Source organism: Plecotus auritus (genome assembly GCF_963455305.1).
Source record: "Plecotus auritus genome assembly, chromosome: 12".
In the NCBI taxonomy this organism is placed as follows: domain Eukaryota; kingdom Metazoa; phylum Chordata; class Mammalia; order Chiroptera; family Vespertilionidae; genus Plecotus; species Plecotus auritus.
In genome coordinates this window covers 20,145,740-20,164,323 of record NC_137778.1, presented here as the reverse complement: position 1 = coordinate 20,164,323, position 18,584 = coordinate 20,145,740, and the positions used below count along the sequence as shown (strand labels likewise).

Below are 18,584 nucleotides of genomic sequence, written 5' to 3'. Positions count from 1 at the left end.
GTCAAAAAGTAAAAGTCCTCTGTTGCTAGAGCACGTTGCTAGGGAACAAAGAACCCAGTGTTGCTTTGATATAAGTGTGAGGTGAGTTGTGTCAGGATGTCATTATCCCACATCGCTGTTATGTAAGAATGAGGTAAGTCATGTCATGATGTCATCATTCTACATCTGCTGTCATTGATAAGCAGTCAGCAGCCAATTGGTGGGTCCACTAGGGTCTTATCTATAAGAACACAGGGAGAAGCAACTATGGCAAGGGGACATTAAGGCTATAAATACTGAGAGTTTGTGAGGAATATTTGAGACTTTATGTTTGGGCCAGGTGACCCTTCCCTAACCTAAAAACTCCTCCAAATACCTTTGGGACATTCTTTCACGTCTTGGTGAGACATTTCTTCTGGATGGTGGTGATATGCCTCATTTGAAACCCCTAGAAAGCGATCAGCCTGCCTACCAGCACTGGCGTCTCTGTTCCCTAGCAACGTGCCCTAGCAACAGAGTACTTTTACTTTTGTGCTGGCAGCTGGAAATCAGCTCTTGGTTGGGCAGTGGCTCTCCTGAGTGCCTCCAAGTATATAAAGGTACACATCATATTAAATTTGGACTCTATTTCTTCACCTCCCCTTGCCTTGAACTATAGTGTGATTAATCTGTCATTTGTTTGGAATATGTTCTTTCTTTATTTTGCTTATTAAGAAATATTATCCTGTATGCTAGTGGCTTGTGAAAGTCCTACAGAGAACCTGTGCTAGATAAATTACTGGCAAATACAAACTCAGTTATTGAGCATAACTTTTGCTGCCTCCCCCAAACAAAATAAAAACAAAACACCTGTCTTTGACCTCTGCTCCTGATGTCTATCCAACTTCTTGGACGCGGGCTATAGTGGGCTATCATCTTCTGAAATTCAAAAGAAAAAGAAAAAAAGGCTTCCCACTGGGGCTTCCTCACTCACCAGCTCATGTAGTCAGCACAGAGGCTGGGTGAGTGGAGACAATGTCTTGCTTGTTTGTTTTCCACAAGGAACACTGAGTACTGCACCACACCAGGCTGCTGCAGTCTCCAACAGGGACAGCAATGGGCCCTGGGGTGATGCCTGCAGGCAGCTGGCACTCGGCGAGCTCCTCCACAGACTGTGAACTAAAGGCTGCTCCCTTGCCAGTTAAAAGGAGGGCTAAAGAACTTTTCAGGTTGCATGTCCTGTCACGGGAGACCAAGAACATGTGAGCAGGTAGTAAATGGTCTCCCTCTGTCTCCACTCTCCCCTCTATTTTTTTTTTTCTCTCCCTTCTCCTTCTCTTTTTTTGCTCTCTTTCCTAGTCTCTCTCCATTTCTTTGATTGTTCTTCCCCTCCCACTCTGTTATGACCTCTAAGTTGGCTCAGCATCGCTGTTCAAGATCTTAGTTATATAATATGGCTTATAAAAGCAAAATAACTCTGCTGCCTGCCATGCCAGGCTGGGCAAAACCAGAGTGAAAAGAAAACACCTGGTGCTTGGCACCTCTCAGCTTCTTGGACTCTTTGCAAGGCGGATCAGCAGGAGAGGGCTTACATGTTCCAAGTGCACCAAGTGTATCTAAGTCTCTCTTGAGACCAAGTCACTCGGTTCTGGAGCTTTCCAATCTCTTCAAAGGCAAAGGGGGGAAAAACATGTCAGAGACAAGGGGGGGAGTGGGTGTTGGTAAAGAGAGACTCAATGGTTACATAATGTGAGGACTAGAGCAAGAATCTTCCATTCCTTCCACCCTCTGTCACTACCTCTGAAATTCTTAGCACTCTCCTAAAAACTTTGCAATATCCCCATTCCTTTAGTAGTCCCTGGAAATGTTTATTGGCCTTTCAATAGTTGTGTAGACAAAAGGGCAGGGACATACAACTATGTTCATACTTCTAGAAGTGACTTATTTTAACATTGGCCCCAAGGTGATGTCCCTGGGTCCAGATCCTGATTATTAAGGCAGAAATGTTAATGTGACCCCCTTAGGTTTCCTCCTGGGATTGCTGTGGCAAGAATATAGAAATCTTTGGGAGGCTAATTGCCCATCAATCACACCTGGAAACAGGTAATTGGCCAGGATGGGCATGGCCACTGCAAGCGCTCAAAATCTAAATATGTGAACTTCCCAAAGTTCAGCCCTTCTTCTTTCTCTTGGCTCCAGGGCCCTGGACCCTCCTGAGACTCCTGCTGCAGGGGCCGGTGCTCCCCTGTGCACATGTGGCGCACCACCATGTTGGATTTCACACATGGATTAATGGGCTTGAATCTGGCCTGAATGCTAAACCACACCTGTCCGCAACATGGAACAGAAACCATGGATGCTGGCCTTGTTGCTGACTCTATTGAACACCCAATGCCCCTCTTTCAGCACTGGCTTAGGGGAAATGGGACATTACAACCATGCCAATAAAATCTTCTACCACCTCTCATCCTCCCGTGGGGGCTTCTGAAAATGCTTATTTCAGCAGTGCCCCAAGAACCCCACAAACAATGGAGGATTCCCACATGTGCACCCCTCCAGCAGCAACAGAAGGAGTAGAGACATGAAGAGGAAGAGAAGAATTTCCATTCACTTGACCTCTTCATTCATATGCTTTCACGAAAACACCAACAATAGTGCTTAGCTGGCCCCCGTTTTATTTATTAAATTTGGAGTATCTTGAATGCCTTTTCCACTTATGTCTACAGAGCAGTACAATGGTCACAAGGGAGCAGTTATTCTGAATTTTTATTGAAGTCAGTAGGTCTGCTGACTAGGCCATATGGCGGAGGAGCTGAGCAAGCTGAGGCAAGTTACAATCTCAAGACAATGCCAATAACTCCATCTGAGACCTATGAGAATGAGGACAACTTGCTGAGGTCCCAGCCACTTATAAAAGCAATTAATCAAATGATAACAGGAAGTGCATGGACACTTCCTCTGTAACATGGGCCTAGGATATCATCCACCCCCTTATATCAGAGGGGCTCTGAGAAATGAATTATCGACAAATAGTTGACAGTGCCCAAGAACCTCCTGTATAAAGTGCCCAAGAACCTCCTGTATAAAGTGCCCAAGAACCCCCTCTATAAAGTCCTGGAAAGGGCAGAATTAGAAAGGGTTAGCAGCAGAGCCATGCTTTAACAGTAATCATAACTTCTATGCTCCGCCTTCTTGTTCCCAGGAACAGCTTCTCAACCCAAAGAATTCATTTTTGTGTACAGCTTCTGGAAGAGATATTCCTAAGTTCCTTTCTCCTTTATAAGATACTATATCTTTGGCAAAACACTCATGTAGGATACCTGTATTATGTACCTATTGTGTGTATATACGCATATACCTAAATATAGTATGTTTATATTGTACATATGTGTGTTAGCATTTATCTGAATATTATAAAATCAAAAAATATATTGTTATTGATTTCAGAGAGGAAGGGAGAGAGAAATGATGAGAGAGAATCATTGATCACGCCCCACACTGGGGATTGGAGCCTGCAACCAGGACATGCCCCCTGACTGGGAATCGAACTGTGACCTGGTTCATAGGTTGATGCTCAACCACTGAGCCATGCCAGCTGGGCTCAAATTTGACATTTTTAATATATTTTATTGATTTTTTTTTATAGAGAGGAAGGGAGAGGGATAGAGAGTTAGAAACATCGATGAGAGAGAAACATGGATCAGCTGCCTCCTGCACACCCGCTCCTGGGGATGTGCCCACAACCAAGGTACATGCCCTTGACCGGAATCGAACCTGGGACCCTTCAGTCTGCAGGCCGATGCTCTACCCCACTGAGCCAAACCGGTCAGGGCTCTAATATGACATTTTAAAAAATGAGTGTTGGTGATTGAACTAAAAGCTATAAAATGGCAGGGCCCTGATCAGCTCAAACTGTTTACAGTAGCAATTTACCTGAAGCCTCTGGAATTACATGATGAATTGCCACTTTATATTAGTTATAACTCATAAAGCAACACGAGGCTCGTGTTAACCAAGTCAGCAGAGTCATTAAAAGCTCAGTAAAACAGAACTTTGCTTAGTGCCATGACTGGGCTTAAAACACAGCCAAAACACTAAGATCTGATGAGGGTTTGACACCACCTGATAGAGTTAGTTGCAGGCGTAGAGCTCACAAATCTGATACTGAATAAATTACTAAGCGACTACTGCAGGCAATGTGACAGGTCTGGGGATACAGTCCTGAGAAAGAACAGCAGGATTCCTGCCTTCATGAAGTTGTCAGAAAGTTCTATTGAGTGATGAGCTTTCTTTGGGATAGCAAGTTACTTTGCAGACTTTGCACCTTATTATTATAAGGGCCGAGCAGTAGCAGGAATTATCTAAGAGCAGCCTTTGATGAGATTGGTGAAGCCCCAGAACCAAATGCTTGCTTAGGAACCAAATGTTTGCTTAGAAACTTCCAAGGAACTCCTTGGAATCTTCTTTTAGCTCCCTGTCATTCCTGTTAGCTTGTGCAGCCATCCTTTAGCTCTTCTCCTGACTGGCAGGATGAAATGAAAGAGTTCCTTTTGTGAGAGTTCCTTTTGTGAATATTGGCCTCTGTCTCTTTAAGGCTGAAGGCTTGGCTGTCATTGTTTAATCTCACTGATAAAGTTATCATGTAACCCAGTGTCTGTTAAATGAGCTATAAAAAACACCTTTGAAATACAAGAGAATTGCATTGTGACCTGCAGGTCAAATCTAATTCTAGGCAGGAGGGTAGAGAAGGAAATACCCTCGTTGTTTCCACCTAAATTGTGATCATATTACTCTAGAATTCTTTGTCATGTAATCTTCGTCAGGGAATTGGTTTCAATGAGCAAAAAATCAAAGTGCTCAAGTCATTGCCTCAATCTAGTGCTTGCGCTGTGCAGCGTTATACCCCAAGAACTGCATGGCTGACCCAGCGAAGAGAAGCCGAGAAGACAAAGAGCTTCAGTTGAAATAAGAACCACCACATAATTTATCAGTGAAACCAGGAAAACACTGATAGGGGGCACTCTTAATAATCATGCTGAAACAGTAGGTGCAAACTGGGACTATACCGAGCAAACGCATAGGTAAGATCATCCATTCTACTTTGAAAATCAAATTGTGCCCGGAGCCAACCATCCTAGAAAAATCTAAAAAAAAAATACCAAAGACTAGAGCAAAACAGGCACCTGCCCCCAAAAAACTGTCATTTATTCGCTGTAACAGGCCCCAGTTAACTCCAACTGACTTGAGCACACTACCTTTAAAAACAGTAACATGAACAAAGTGTGGTGATTACTACTGGCCACAATACCGGACACCTTAGTTGTTAAAGTGTTGGATGAATAAGTGGTTTTGCTAGAAATTATGTGTGCAACACTGTGGAGCAGGAGGGAGCTCCTACCCAGCCTGATGTAGAAATGAACTAAGGCAGGAATGAGCCAGGTAAAGGGACCAAGAGCAAGGACACAGAGGTGTAACATGAGCTTTTGGGGAATCATAGGCAGCTCGCTGGTCTAAAGCAAGGGAAGGCCCATCAGGGTGTATATGGGCTGGCTGGCCCTGAGCACACCCAGCCTCAGAAGGCTTTAACCAGGGTAGCAACGCGGTCAATATTTGCCATTTAGATGAATCACTGGCAGCTGGGCAGAGGATGAAATCGAGACCAGTTAATAACACAAATACTTCAGGCTGCTATAAAATTAAGGCAGAGGAGTGGTTCAAAACAATGTTACAGCATGGTAGGTCAGAGCCCAGCTCTGAGGCCAGGGGGTTGGGGTGGAGGGTTGCACCCAATTTAAGTCTCTAGATCTGAGATAGGCCTTAATCCAGAGATGCTAAATACCCAAAGAACAAGGAAGAGTTGCTCAGCAATATGACTCGATTTTTAATTCCAAGAACAGGTAAACTTGAACTTATTTGGCTTCTTAAATACTTATGTCCCCCTTTCCCCCTTTTTGGTAGGGGAGGGAATGAAATGGCACAAAGGGATTTAAAAGAAGCAAGTCAGAAGATATAAATGTTAGGTTGATTTAGAGCTGCTCTGGGCAGTTAACAGTTTGTTTACAGCGAGGAGTTATCTAACCCTGAACATACTGTACATGGTAATGAGAAGTCATGGCAAAAAAACACAGCCAGCTTGCTGCCCCAGCCAACACAAAAACAGCCAGGAACAGTAGGGATGAAGGTGGGGTTTGTTTTTTATTATAAAAGAAAAAATAACTCCTCAGAATCTTAACGAACGAAAAGGAATATTTCACACTCAGAACAGACACCAGGATACAAAATTACAAGTGTTTAACCCCAGTCCCGTCCCCCTCCCCTCTAGGAGGGGACAGGAAGGAGGCAGTGGAAGCAAACAAGCAATTCTGTAAGAGACTCCAAATCCCTACAAATATGATTAAAATCTAAACTGGTTTTGCTTTAAAAAAAATTTTTTTTTAATATATCAAAAGGCCTGCTTTAGTGACATGCTAGTCCCCCAGAAAATAACCCAATACCCCCTTGTCAGTAACATACATGCTCAAGTTGACCAGCCAACTCATATTTCTAAACCCCTGTGCATACGTGTGTCTTTACAAACCAAAGCCACGGGGCTCGGGTGTCTGTTGCTATTTGCTCCTGTTAGCCAACCCGTGTCCAAAAGGGCAGGCAGGGCACAGAGAAACCCTTAAATGGTAGTGAGGGTTTAACGGCCCCTAACAGCCAACTTCTCAAGCACTGCCACCCTCAACCCCCCTCAAAAGGAGAGCCTTATTTCTAACAAGACTTCTCGCCTCAAATTTGGCTCCCGGTGACCAGAATGGTTTTTCTCCTTTAGAAAAAGCACACATCTCTGCACACCCATATATATAATTTTTTTGTTTTTGCATTTAAATATAAAAATACTACTCTGATTTGTGTTACAAACGGAGGACCAAGCAATGAGAACATTTTCTTTGAAGGTAGGGCTACCCATCTCATCTCTTTATTCTGAGCTTGCCTTCCAGTGAGGGTCCTCAGCCCCAGGCCAGGGAAGCAGGTCACTGCGAAGGGAGGGGTCACAGCTGGCAGGTAGGAGGGCTTCCTGCCTGCTGCCCCCCACCTTTCCTAATTCTCACTTTCATTAGAAAGCTGCTTATAACCTTTTATGGAACTTCCCAACCAAAGGGAGTATCTAACCTAATCACAGAGCAAGCCCAGCACTCCTACCCCCTTCAGCTACCTCAAAGAAGAAAAAGGTCCTTCCCCCTCCCTTCACAAATACTATGCTCACTGTCCAGATAGCTACGCCTGTTGGACAAACACCTGATTAAGTGAAGCAGTGGTTATGTTTCCCCGCCCCCCCTCCCCACTAACACACTAGAAAGCTTCAGTGATAGGGGAAAAAAAGGGTGTGTGTGTGTGTGTGTGTCTGTGTGTAAGAGACTAAGAACTTGACCCCTCTAACCTGGCCAAAGAAAGCAAGAGATATTAACTGGGCACGAGGAATAAAAAAAGACCTTGATATTCTGCCCTTTGAGTTACATTTGTTATGACAATTGAGGGGTGAGAGTGGGAGCGGGATGAAGAAGTAATTAGAAGGAGCTGGATGGCTGCAAGTCTAGTCCACTTAGTTTTTGTACTGGAAGGGCTCATCGCCAGTTTCGTTGAGAAGACACGTGCGGATGAGGGCTTCTGTCACTGCGAAGGGGTCACAGTTGGCCGAGGGGCGCCGGTCTTCAAAGTACCCCTTCTTCTCCTGGCCCACAGCCCGGGGAATGCGGATGCTGGCGCTACGGTTGGCCACGCCGGCGGAGAAGTCGTTGATGTTGGAGGTTTCGTTGAATCCAGTGAGGCGCCGGGCATTGTCCCGGCCCCCCTTGGGATCATACGCTCGGATGTGATACTGGTGCCGCCTGCTCAGCCTCTCGATGGACTCCTCAATGTACCTAGAGGAAACAGAAAAGATGAGGGTCCGTCCACCTGTCCCCAGGAAATCTGTCCTTCAGGGGCAGGAGCAGGTATGGACTCAAGAATGGAGTGACTTATCTATCAAAGACTTTTCCCAGTTTCCAATTCACCTCAACATCGCTCTAGCAGCGAACATACCCGGCTTGTTCCTGGCCTGTCCCAGTGCTCAGAATAGCGTCAGACATCCAAATACATGACACTTGTTGAATGAAAAGATCCCAGACTTTCTCTCACCCATAAGCATTAAGTTCATTCACATGCTTGTAACTGTTACTAATTTAGTTCATATTAAAGGTTTTCAAATGCCATTTATCTATGTCAACTTTCCCTATTGCCACCCTTGAATTCTATTCCTGGAGTAATTTTGACACTTTTCAAATAGGAACAGAACCACAGAATTAGAAGACAGTTTTTGAAGCCACGTGGCAAAAGCTAAGGTCCGAACTAAGAAGTCGGGCTTACTCATCCCCAATACATCACGCCCCTGGCAAGTCTTCTTGCAAAGAAATAAGATGGCCACAGCAGGAGAAGGCACTCACTTCAGACCGTTCTCCTCTCGCATGGCCTTGGTGCTGAAGTTGGTGTGGCAGCCTGCACCATTCCAGTTTCCAGGAATGGGCTTGGGATCAAAGGTTGCTATCACTCCAAAGTCTTCACACACTCGGTGCAAGATGAAACGGGCCACCCAGAGGTGATCTCCCATGTCGATTCCTTCGCAGGGTCCTATTTGGAATTCCCACTAGAAAACAAGAAGGTTGGCCTTGAATATAAAGCCAACTGCTCACCCCCACTCAGCAGCTCTGAAACCCGCTCTCTTCTCATCACCTCTAGTCCATCTACCTTTTAGGTTTCAGGTTAAGGAGGGGAGCATCAGCAGCCCTCGCTTACCAAAAAGCCCCTACCTGCCTAGTGATGGGGAAAGCGGCAGACTAGAGCCATTTACCTGGGCGGGCATGACCTCGGCATTTGTCCCTGCGATCTTGATGCCAGCGTACAAGCAGGCCCGGTAGTGAGCCTCCACAATATCCCTGCCGTAGGCTCTGTCTGCCCCCACGCCGCAGTAGTATGGACCTGTGGAGGCACCAAGACAAAATGTCAAGAGAGGAAATCCAGAACACCCCTTTCCACCTAAGATGCATAGCCCAAGGTCAGCAATCAGAAAGCTCTAACACTGGCTCTCCGGAATCACTGTCCCTGCCTTCACCTGGCAGTGGGGCAGCAGAACAGGGGGCTCCTCAGTGGAGCCAAAGGTTTCCCCCCAGTATCAATGGTTAAACATCTATGTTTGGGTCTGGGTAATGTGAGGGCAAAGTATTATTCCAGCCAGTCTCAGGGACACTCCCATAGCTTTCTGATCCATAAGGAGTCACTGCCATCTCTGGGGAAAGGGACTTTCCTCACCAATTAAGCAGCCGGGGAGGAACAAGTTCACCTCTCGCCCAGGAGACTTACCTTGGGGTCCAGGGAAGCCATTGGAAGGCCAACCAAAAGGGTGCCCATCTGTGCCCATGAGAGTATATTCCTGCTCCATTCCAAACCAGGGATGCTGATTGCTCACCATGTCCATTATCCGTTTGCAGGTATATCTTAAATTGGTCTCTAGAGAAAAAAAGAGTCAACAATCCTTTAGAGACATCTGGGCAAATATACTAAATCTCGGTGCTGATGGGGAAAAAAGAAGTTCTTCCGAATCCACGCAGCCAAAGTGTTGAGTAAAAGCTACACTGAACCTGTTTACCTTTCTGGGTCCCATTGGTGTAACAGAGGAAAATGGGAGATGCTGTAATTAAACACTTGTAGGGAGGTTCCCCAAAAATTGGTTCTAATCAAGTCACATGACAGTGGCTCCAGGAAAGCACAAGTGTTCACCTTATCAGCATGCTGGCCACCTCCTTAGGACCCCATGCCAGGCACTTACCGTCTATTCACAAGACAGCCGCTTCTATAGTCAGACCTATTCCTAGTTTCTTAGGCATTTAGAGCCAAATCTACAATTCTTATTGAATCACTTGTGTATTGGGAGCCTTGCATTCATTTCAGCTGAGAAGATTTAGTGCTGAGTTATATAGAATTGGATAGTGCAAAAGAAAAACTTACAATGAGATGAGCTCAACGGGAAACAATTTCTAAACTAGACGGGAACTTTAAAATAAGTAAATACAGACGTACTGACTGCTTAACTACGCCCCAGGACCCACTTTAAGAGGTCTATATAAATCCACAACCGAGTCTTCATAACCACCCTGAGAAGGGTATTATACATCTCCACCTTTACTAGTGAGAAAAGGAGGCTCAGAGCTGTTAGGTGGCCTGCCCAGGTTCCAAGGCAGGCAGCAGAGCCAGGAAACCCATGACTGTCTTGGCATCAGAGCTCACGCCCTTTACCACAATGATACAGACTCTCAGAACAAAGGCATTACGGTCTAGAGTCACTCAGTGACATGCCAAAAAGTCTCAATGCCTAAGTGTGGCAAGAGACTATACAGAAGTGAGATTTCAGCTGAGTTTAAAAGGATTAATGGCTGAGAACTGGGAACAACAGGCTTGCCAGAGGAAACCCAAAGGTGCAGGTACAGCAAACCTCAAGGCAAAGCAAATGTACGTTATCAATGAGCCAAGAGGCTCATATTTTAGTCAGTGGACAGACAAGGAAGAAAACAAGTGGTCTGGAATGAGACAGCAACCAACAGTTGATGTCAAACTGTTCTCAATGATTTGCACATATTAACTCATTTAATCCTTCAAATGACTTTAGGAGATGGATTTTATTACTCACTTTTAAAATCAGGGAAATGAAGGATAGGGGATAAATAACTTGCCCAAGTTCATAGCTAAGAAGTGGCAGATCCCAAATTCAAACCCAACATTCTAACTTCAGAAACGTGTTCTTAAAATCTACAGGCAGGCAGGCTGGACTGTGTCACGGGGGACTCCACCAGCAAAGATTTAGAAGAATTCAATTTTATGCAACCAACAGGAGACCATGGGAGGATGGCCCACTTTACCACTTTGAATGAGGAAGTTCAAGGTGGAGAGATGCTCGTCCAACCCCCTAGACTCCTGAAACATTCCGAGACAGTCTAGTCTTCCATTACTAATTTGGCAATATCCTCCCCCTTTATTCCATTCATGAATTGGGGTGGGGGGTATCCATATCTATCTATACACACCTGCAGGTTTGTGGTTGTACTTTAAGACTTCACAGAACACCAGCTTGTTGGGGTCCTTGCGGAAAGGGTCCCGAAACATGGCAACAGGAACAAGATACATGTCACTGTTGGAGCCTTCAGACTGCATAGTACTAGAGCCATCAAAATTCCACTCGGGCAACTCTGGGGTGAAAAGAGAGGAAAATTAAGTTAAAAATGCACAGCTTTCTAGGCAGCACACAGCCCTTCACTTACCCATCTACACTCTCATTTCTAGAAAGTCAGTGATGCACATCTGCCACTATTAATATGCACTGTGACGTGTGCACGTAGCCCTACAGTTCTGAGTTCTAGTAAGACCCTTACATCACTTCCTTAAAGAAATAACAGTCACAAGAACAACCTAAGAATGATGTTTCTTCCCTACATAAGACCACCGGACACCAAGGAGACAAATTAAAATATTCTGACATCAGCAGTCAGTCGTCACTTAAAATACTGAAATAGGAGAAACAAGGATTATCAATTCCCCCACTAGACCATCTGTGTTTCTTCTTTTTCTGATTCATCACCCCCACCCTGACTGTGTCTATGGTCTGTCCTTATTTTATAGATGACTTACTCAAGGATGCTCCCACATCACTTAATCCACTTTTCCCACTATGCTTAAAGGCCCAGTTTCTTCCTCTCTCCAGCTGACTGAGTACTCCGAAGGCACAAACCAAACTCTGACCTGTAATCTCAATGTCTTTCTAATACCTGCCACATAGCAGATAAACAATGTATGTTTTATATTATGGTCATTCATTCACTCAAATGTCAAGTTATCAGAAGAGGCAGCTATCCTAAAAGTAGGTAAGAGGTGACAATTGTTCTCTGATCCCTTTTTCTGGAAGGAGGAGGGCTATGGCTTCCTCTAGACCAGTTGTCGGCAAACTGCGGCTCGCTTGTGAGCTGCGGTTTGCCACTCTGTTGACTAATGAGTTTGCTGACCACTGCTCTAGACCAAAAAAATAAAGGCTACAACTCATATAATGACTGCTAGTGGAACAAGTAATCAGATTATTTAAACATTTCCAAAAGTGGCTCAGTGATTGAGTGCTGGTCTATGAACCAGGAGGTCATGGTTCGATTCCCGGTTGGCACACATGCCTGGGTTATGGGCTTGGTCCCCAGTGTGGGATGTGCAGGAGGCAGCCAATCAATGATTCTTTCTCATCATTGATCTCTCTCTCTCTCTCTCTCCCCCCCTCTCTCTTCCGCTCTGAAATCTGTAAAAATATATTTAAAAAAATTCCAAAAGTGCCATCCGTTAAAAACACATGAATGGCTAAATGGCTAGTCCTTTTAAGAAAGCACTTTAGGGTGTTGACTTTGCATCTAGAACCCCAATGATAGGCGTTCAAAACAGTATTCCAAGAGTTTGTAAAGTAGGTGTCTCAGTCAGATTAGAGCAGTGGTTAACAAACTGGGTTCCTGGGGGTACCTTAAGCCAACTAAAGGCTACCCAAGTCAGTAAAGTATCCAGCCCCCTTATACCCCCAACCAGCCTTTATTTTTTTTGTCTTTTGTGTACTGACTTAGACACAAGATTTCATTTAAATAAAGGAGTCCATTGTTGCCATGCTTTGAGGCAGTGTAAGAGCTCCATGTTGAGTGACTGAAAAGCCCTGCCTTAGAAAAGCTTTCCAAACAGAACAATAAAGAGCCCAATCTAGTGGCTTAATCTCAGGCTGCCCACCCAGCATACTGCCCACTCTGCTCACCTTCTATACTCTTGGGCTCACTGTCCAGGGTCCGGGTCTTGCATCGCAGTCCTTCTCCAGTACCGTCAATCCAGATATACATAGCTTGGACTTTATCACCCTGAGGCAGGGACATGTACATCTGCTTGATGCCTTTGTTCAAGTGGGAACTCGCCGAGGTGGACATGTTGGAAGTTGCTCTGGTGAGAAAAAATAAAATAAATGAAGAACACCAATTCCAAAATGATCCTCTATAGGAATCACTCTATAAGGACAATGAAATCAAGAAGTCGCAGAGGGAGTGGTGAACCCCCGCCTTCCCTTTGGAAGTTACTCAAGGGTCTATTCATTACTCTGCTTTTGGGGGATTAGAGATTTAAGTATTAGACAAAAATCTCCTTATAAGCTTCCTCAAGCTAGAATATTAAGGGCTAAGCTTTATTTTTCTCAGTGTGGCCATGGCAGGGAAATGGTTTTATTTATTTATTTATTTATTTATTTATTTATTTATTTATTTTTATACTAAGACACTGGGAAGGAGGGGAGGGAACCCAAAACAAAAGACACAAAAGTTCAGAAACATGAATTTACAGAACAGATATGATTTTCTAATACAAATAAAATCCAGCCTCAGAAAGGCTTGGCTGCTATGGTCTCTGGGTGAGTCTTCCCCCTTTGCCTGGCATCCTAGTGGGCATGTCAATCAATAAAAAACCCAGTTTTGAAGAATCCTCCAAACTCTGGTGGGGAGGTGGGGGGGGTGGGGGAGGGACCTCACATTTAGATAGTAGGTAGGATAAAACAAGGGGGCTAGCTAGGCTTAAAAGGCTGGTGGCTTCCTAAAAGAGCTGCAGTCACTATAGTCACCAAGATTAAAAAATAGCTGATCCAAGTTGGATCCTAAGATGCAGCAGGCTGCCATAATTTCCATCAGTCAAAGCCAAAATTCTCACTTCAGAAGGTAAGTTTGAGAATGACATGCTGAGATTCCACTAGAGAGCTTTTCAAGGAATGAGGGGATTCCCACACTTCTAAAAGAAGAAGATGTGGAATTTCAAAAGCTGACACATGCTAGAAACTGCAAGCCAACACCACAAAATCTCGGAAAAGAAGGCACTCTGAAGCCACAAAACCTAAGAGGAATCGGTTCTACCACTCCCTCCCCCTCCCCCCTCGGTGGCCCAGGGTGGCTCAAAAGGGAACATATTGTTCTCCTCCTATGACTTGGGCAACTCTGAAGTACAATGACAAAGTTTCTATGGGCAACCGTCCATGTTTACCCAGCTGAAAACATCGGCTTCTTCCAATATCTTCGCCCTTCCCCTGGGGAAGAGGAACTCGCCTGTCAGGTCGCCCTTGGCCTACCACGTCCAGAAGACTTGGTGGGTCAAATCCCACCCTCACCCCCCACACCTGCCTCTTAAGTCCAGAAGGAACAATGCCCTGATCCTTTCAGCTCCCAATAAAAGCTACAACCCACTACCTCCTCCGTAAGGAATCTCGCTCGTTACTGCGGAATAAACCTCCTTTTAATATATTAAAAAAAAAAAAAAAAAAAAAAAGCTGCAACCCAGTCTCCAGCTTTCCTCCCAGACATCAAGCACACTTCCTCCCACAAGCCTGGGTGGGGGATCTTGGATCTTCTGCTCTTTTCCGTGACACAAGTTGGTCGCCAACAGCCTAGTTGTTTACTGTATCAACTGGTGCCACCGCGTGCCTAGTTGATCCGGTGAGGAGAAAAATAGGGTCCTGCCGTTTTTTGAGCTGTTTCTGCAGCTGCCGCTGGCTGGAGGTCCTCCTCCCGGTCTCCTCACTCACCCCAGCCACAGAAGGTCAAGCGGATCGCTGAGATTGCAGTCTTTGGCCCTTCTCTTTTTGGAGTGGCGTTCGTGCCTGTCCTCCTTGTCCGGATCTGGCTGGAACATGCTCCGGAATTTTAGGGGCGAGGGAGTCGAACGTGGCGAGGAAATCGGACACGGCGAAGGAATGGAGCACGGAGAGGCAGCGGGAGAGAGCGAGGGAGTCACGGAGCGATCGGCATCGTACCAGGACGCGCCGGAATACGCATGCTGGTGGCTCGTGGTCTTCACCTTAACTCGCGATTTCTCTCCGGGGTTCATGGAGTAGGCGACAAAGCCAAAGCAGTTCGAGGGCTGCTCTGAGGAAATGGACTCCTGGTCATCTGCATCTTGCTTCGCTGTCCTCACCGAGGATCTGCGGCTCGGGGAGGATACCCCTGGGCCACCCCCGTGGTAGTTGGAATAATCCACTTTGAGAGCAGCCCTTTCCTACTGAAATGTCCCGAAAGTTGGTGCCCCGCCGCCCCTCAGGCCCCCGGCCCAATCTCAGGGTCTGGCCGTGGGGGCCATACCCCTACGAGGGCCAAGGCTGGGGGACCGCGGGAGCGTCAGCCCGAGGGACAGCGCGGCGAGGCCGCTTCTACCCGGCCAGGCCAGGCCTCTCCACTGGCCAGGCCCGCCGTTGCGCCGCAGCCCGGGGTCCCCATTGTTCAGTCACAGTGGCAGGTCCCCGGGACGGGACCGCAGCCGGAGCTGACCGCACTAACACCGCCACTCGCCTCAACGGAGGCCACCAGAAGAGCATCAAGACCACGACGATCGCCGAGGCCCGCCGCCACGGAGGAAGAGGGCGCGCTCCCGCAGGGGCCACCAGGCGACTCCATCCACCACGCACACTGCACCGCCGAGCGACCTCCAGGGGCGGCGCTTTGGGCCGCCCGCAGCCACAGGGAGATCAAAACAAGTCCCCGCCCTCCTCCAAGCCTGGCGACCCGCGCGCCCCACCGTCGCCAAGCCAGGCCCACCGAAGCCAGAGCGGCGCAAGGCCGCGGGGCGGACTAAGGCCGGGAAGTGGGAAGGGGCCATGCTCCACGGCAGGGCGGGGCGCGTCACCGAGTCCCCGGGACCCGCGCGCCGCTTACCTGGGGGGCGAGCAGGCGGCAGGGGGGCAGGGCGGGCAGGCCGTGAGAGCGAGGTGCAGAGAGGAGAAGAGAGGAAACTGGGAGTGCTGCTCACACACTCGGCTCTTCTCCCATCCTCGGCTCTGCGGGGCCGTCTGCCGCCCGCACCCTTTATCGGCGGCCCGGGCCGTCCCCAGCACCCTGATTGGCTCCCAGCGGCCGGCAGCCGGGGCGGGTCGGCTGATGCGCACCCGGGCACCGCGGCCATTGGGCAACAGGCGGCGCCGCCGAGGAGGGGGCGAGCGCGCCGGGAAAGAAAGAAAGGGAAAGGGCCTTGGGGGTGGAGCGCGGAAGAGGGGAGGGGGCGCCAGTACTTGGGAGGAAGGGAGGGGTGGGGCAGAAAGGAGGGCGGGCTGCGTCACGAGGGGCGAGTTCCTGCGGGAAGAACCCTGCCTGCCCTAGCCTTCCGCTCGCCACCGCGGGGCGTACCTGCAGCGCCCACCCGGCTCTGGAAGCGCGCAGCAAGCCGCCCGCAGCCTCCGTCCCTGCAGCCGTCAGGTTGGATTAAGTTGCAAGAGTCCTGTCTTTCAGGAGGTCCTACTGCAGACCCCATACGAAATTCTGACCCAGCGCAACATAAATTTGTCTTTTGTTGTTAGAACCTCCCCCTCAGCCCCATTCTCCGTGCTTGTGTCAAGTTGAGAGGGGCGCAGGGCGCAGGGGCCGGAAGCCCTGGGCCTGCGGAAAGCTCGGCGCAGAGAGGGGGCCTCCCGGGGTAGGCCTGGGTGGGTTTGGGTGAATGACCAGATGTGTCCAAGCTCACATTTATAGTCAACGTGCTGTGTTTATAGTACCATCCATAGAGAGGGACCTGAGGGCAGTAGAAACAAAGCTAGGGACCTGTCTGATTCCCCTCCTGTTACCCCGAAAGCAAGTCAGCCTCTCTGGGCCCAAGTTTTCTTGTCTGCAAATAAAGGTTTTCAAGAGAGGACCTTTAGAGTTGCCCACCAGGATTGAAATTCTCTGTGTGCAAACTTCCCCAAGGGCGGCTGAGAGGAAAGGGAGGTCTTTGTATAGCCCAAGGGTAGGTAGAAAATTTAGGATTCCATAAATAAATCCTCCCTGGATTTGCTTTTCAGGTAATTTATTGCGCCTTCTTTTTTATCTGGAAAAAGAATCAGTATCCTTCCTCCTCTCAGCCTTGCAGCAATGGTTGAGAAAATGCATAGACAAACACAATCGCGAAATGCATGCTTGTCAACAGATGTAATTGTGTATGTGTGTGTACATAATACATACATATATATGTATATACACATATATATTCCGATATATATGCATATATATGCACCAGTTTTATTACTTAATCATTCTCTATTTTTATTCTCTGAAATCCATCTGAAGGTATCCGAACTTTATTGCATCTTTCACAGGAGCCCCAGTGTTTGAAACTGACATTTTCGTTTGAAGACCAAGAAGGCATGTTTTCAGTACCTTTAGAAGAGGAAGGGAAGAAGTTTGTTCTTTTGGTTATTTTTTGTACCACAAATATGGAAGAGAAATGTTGCCTGTGACCACAAACACATAAGGTGGCTTCTTGGTCAACAACCCTCCCCTTTAAGAGTGTGTTTTAACACTGTAGTGCTTTAAAATTATAGATGCAACATCCATCTCAAAAAGGCTTTTGGTATGTTTCAGACAGGTGACATTCTGGACTGGGTAAAGTGCCTGGCAAGTGTAAGGGATTCCATGTTAAGTTTCAGTGCTGCCTGTTGGAATCTTACGATGTGGTTGTTGAAAGCTGGGGCTTCAAGTCAGACAAACCTAGGTTCAAGTCTGGGCTTTTCCTCTTAGCAGCTTTGTGTTGGCTTACTTAGTTCGTCACATGAAGGCTCAGTTTCCTTGCCTACAAAATATTGTAGGGATTAATTGTAACAGCATTTGCAAGTAAATTAGCATAGTATCTGCAACATAGTGTTTATGATTATTATAGGGTAAAATGTAATCTAAAGAGACTGGATTATTTCTTCCCTTATAAACAACCCATATGTACAACTTTCTAACTCTCTTATGCTCCACTGTTAATTTTCTGAGAGTGGGGCTTAGGCCTGGTAACAGTGAGCTGTCTTCATTCCATTTCTTTCTGTTAAGTCTTGAGTTTAAGTTGGTTGAGGAGGGGGAGTGGAGGAAGTGAAAAGTTCCTTTTAAACAAGATGTTCTACTCTACTCACCACCTCCATCCAGCCCTTGAGGTGGGAATGGCAAACATAATAGAAAATGGAACAGTAGCAAGTGCAGTTTTTTTTTTAGCTTATGATATCATATTTTGTCCTGTGAATGTTTGCTAGGTATCTGAACATCCTGAGTAGCTCATTCATCTTGTAACTCCCAATAGTATCCAGGGTGAGTGTTCAATAAGTGGTGTTTGTTGACCACACAGATATGACAGCGGCACCAAGAGAACATGTGGTTTGAGCTGCTTTTCCAAGAATGGAAATGGATTTGCTTTGAGCCATTCATGTGACCAGGGACATACTTTGTCAGGGCTAGCCACATAGTACATGACTGCTGGGTCTTTCAGGAGGGAGCAAGAGGCCTTGTCCTCCTCCGTCCACCCCACACTCACTTAAACCAACCGAAATGGGGCTCCCAGGAGTCCAAGGACTGATCTGGGAATCTTAAAAGGGTATGAGGGAAGAAAAAGTCCTGTTACTAACTGGTTCACCCCCAGAAACCCAGACTGTACTTTTGGAGAAGTTAAAAGTAGAACAGCCTGTTTCATCCAGTTTGGCTTTGCTGTGTCTGCTGCCCTTTGTTCTCCTTCCCCTTCTTCCCCAAATGGCCACCCACCCCATTCCCCACCCCCTTGGTAAAAAGGGCATTAGA

General features: G+C 46.9%; 1 protein-coding gene across 3 annotated transcripts; it reads right to left on the bottom strand.

Annotated features, from left to right (window-relative positions):
- Positions 1–6,134: 6,134 nt before the first annotated feature.
- Positions 6,135–15,981, bottom strand: GLUL (glutamate-ammonia ligase). 3 transcript variants are annotated; one of them, XM_080647951.1, is made up of 7 exons: positions 15,720–15,981; positions 12,800–12,978; positions 11,055–11,216; positions 9,337–9,483; positions 8,828–8,955; positions 8,424–8,623; positions 6,135–7,862 (listed from the first exon to the last, which is right to left on the bottom strand). In XM_080647951.1, exons 2-7 carry the CDS (start codon positions 12,963–12,965, stop codon positions 7,544–7,546), a joined length of 1,122 nt encoding a protein of 373 aa, XP_080504077.1. In that variant the 5' UTR covers positions 12,966–12,978; positions 15,720–15,981; the 3' UTR covers positions 6,135–7,543. The 3 variants fall into 3 exon arrangements, with proteins under 3 accessions (XP_080504077.1, XP_080504076.1, XP_080504078.1); XM_080647950.1 differs by having other exon boundaries at positions 14,597–15,843; XM_080647952.1 differs by lacking the exon at positions 15,720–15,981 and adding an exon at positions 13,732–13,936.
- Between the last annotated feature and the right edge of the window lie 2,603 nt (positions 15,982–18,584).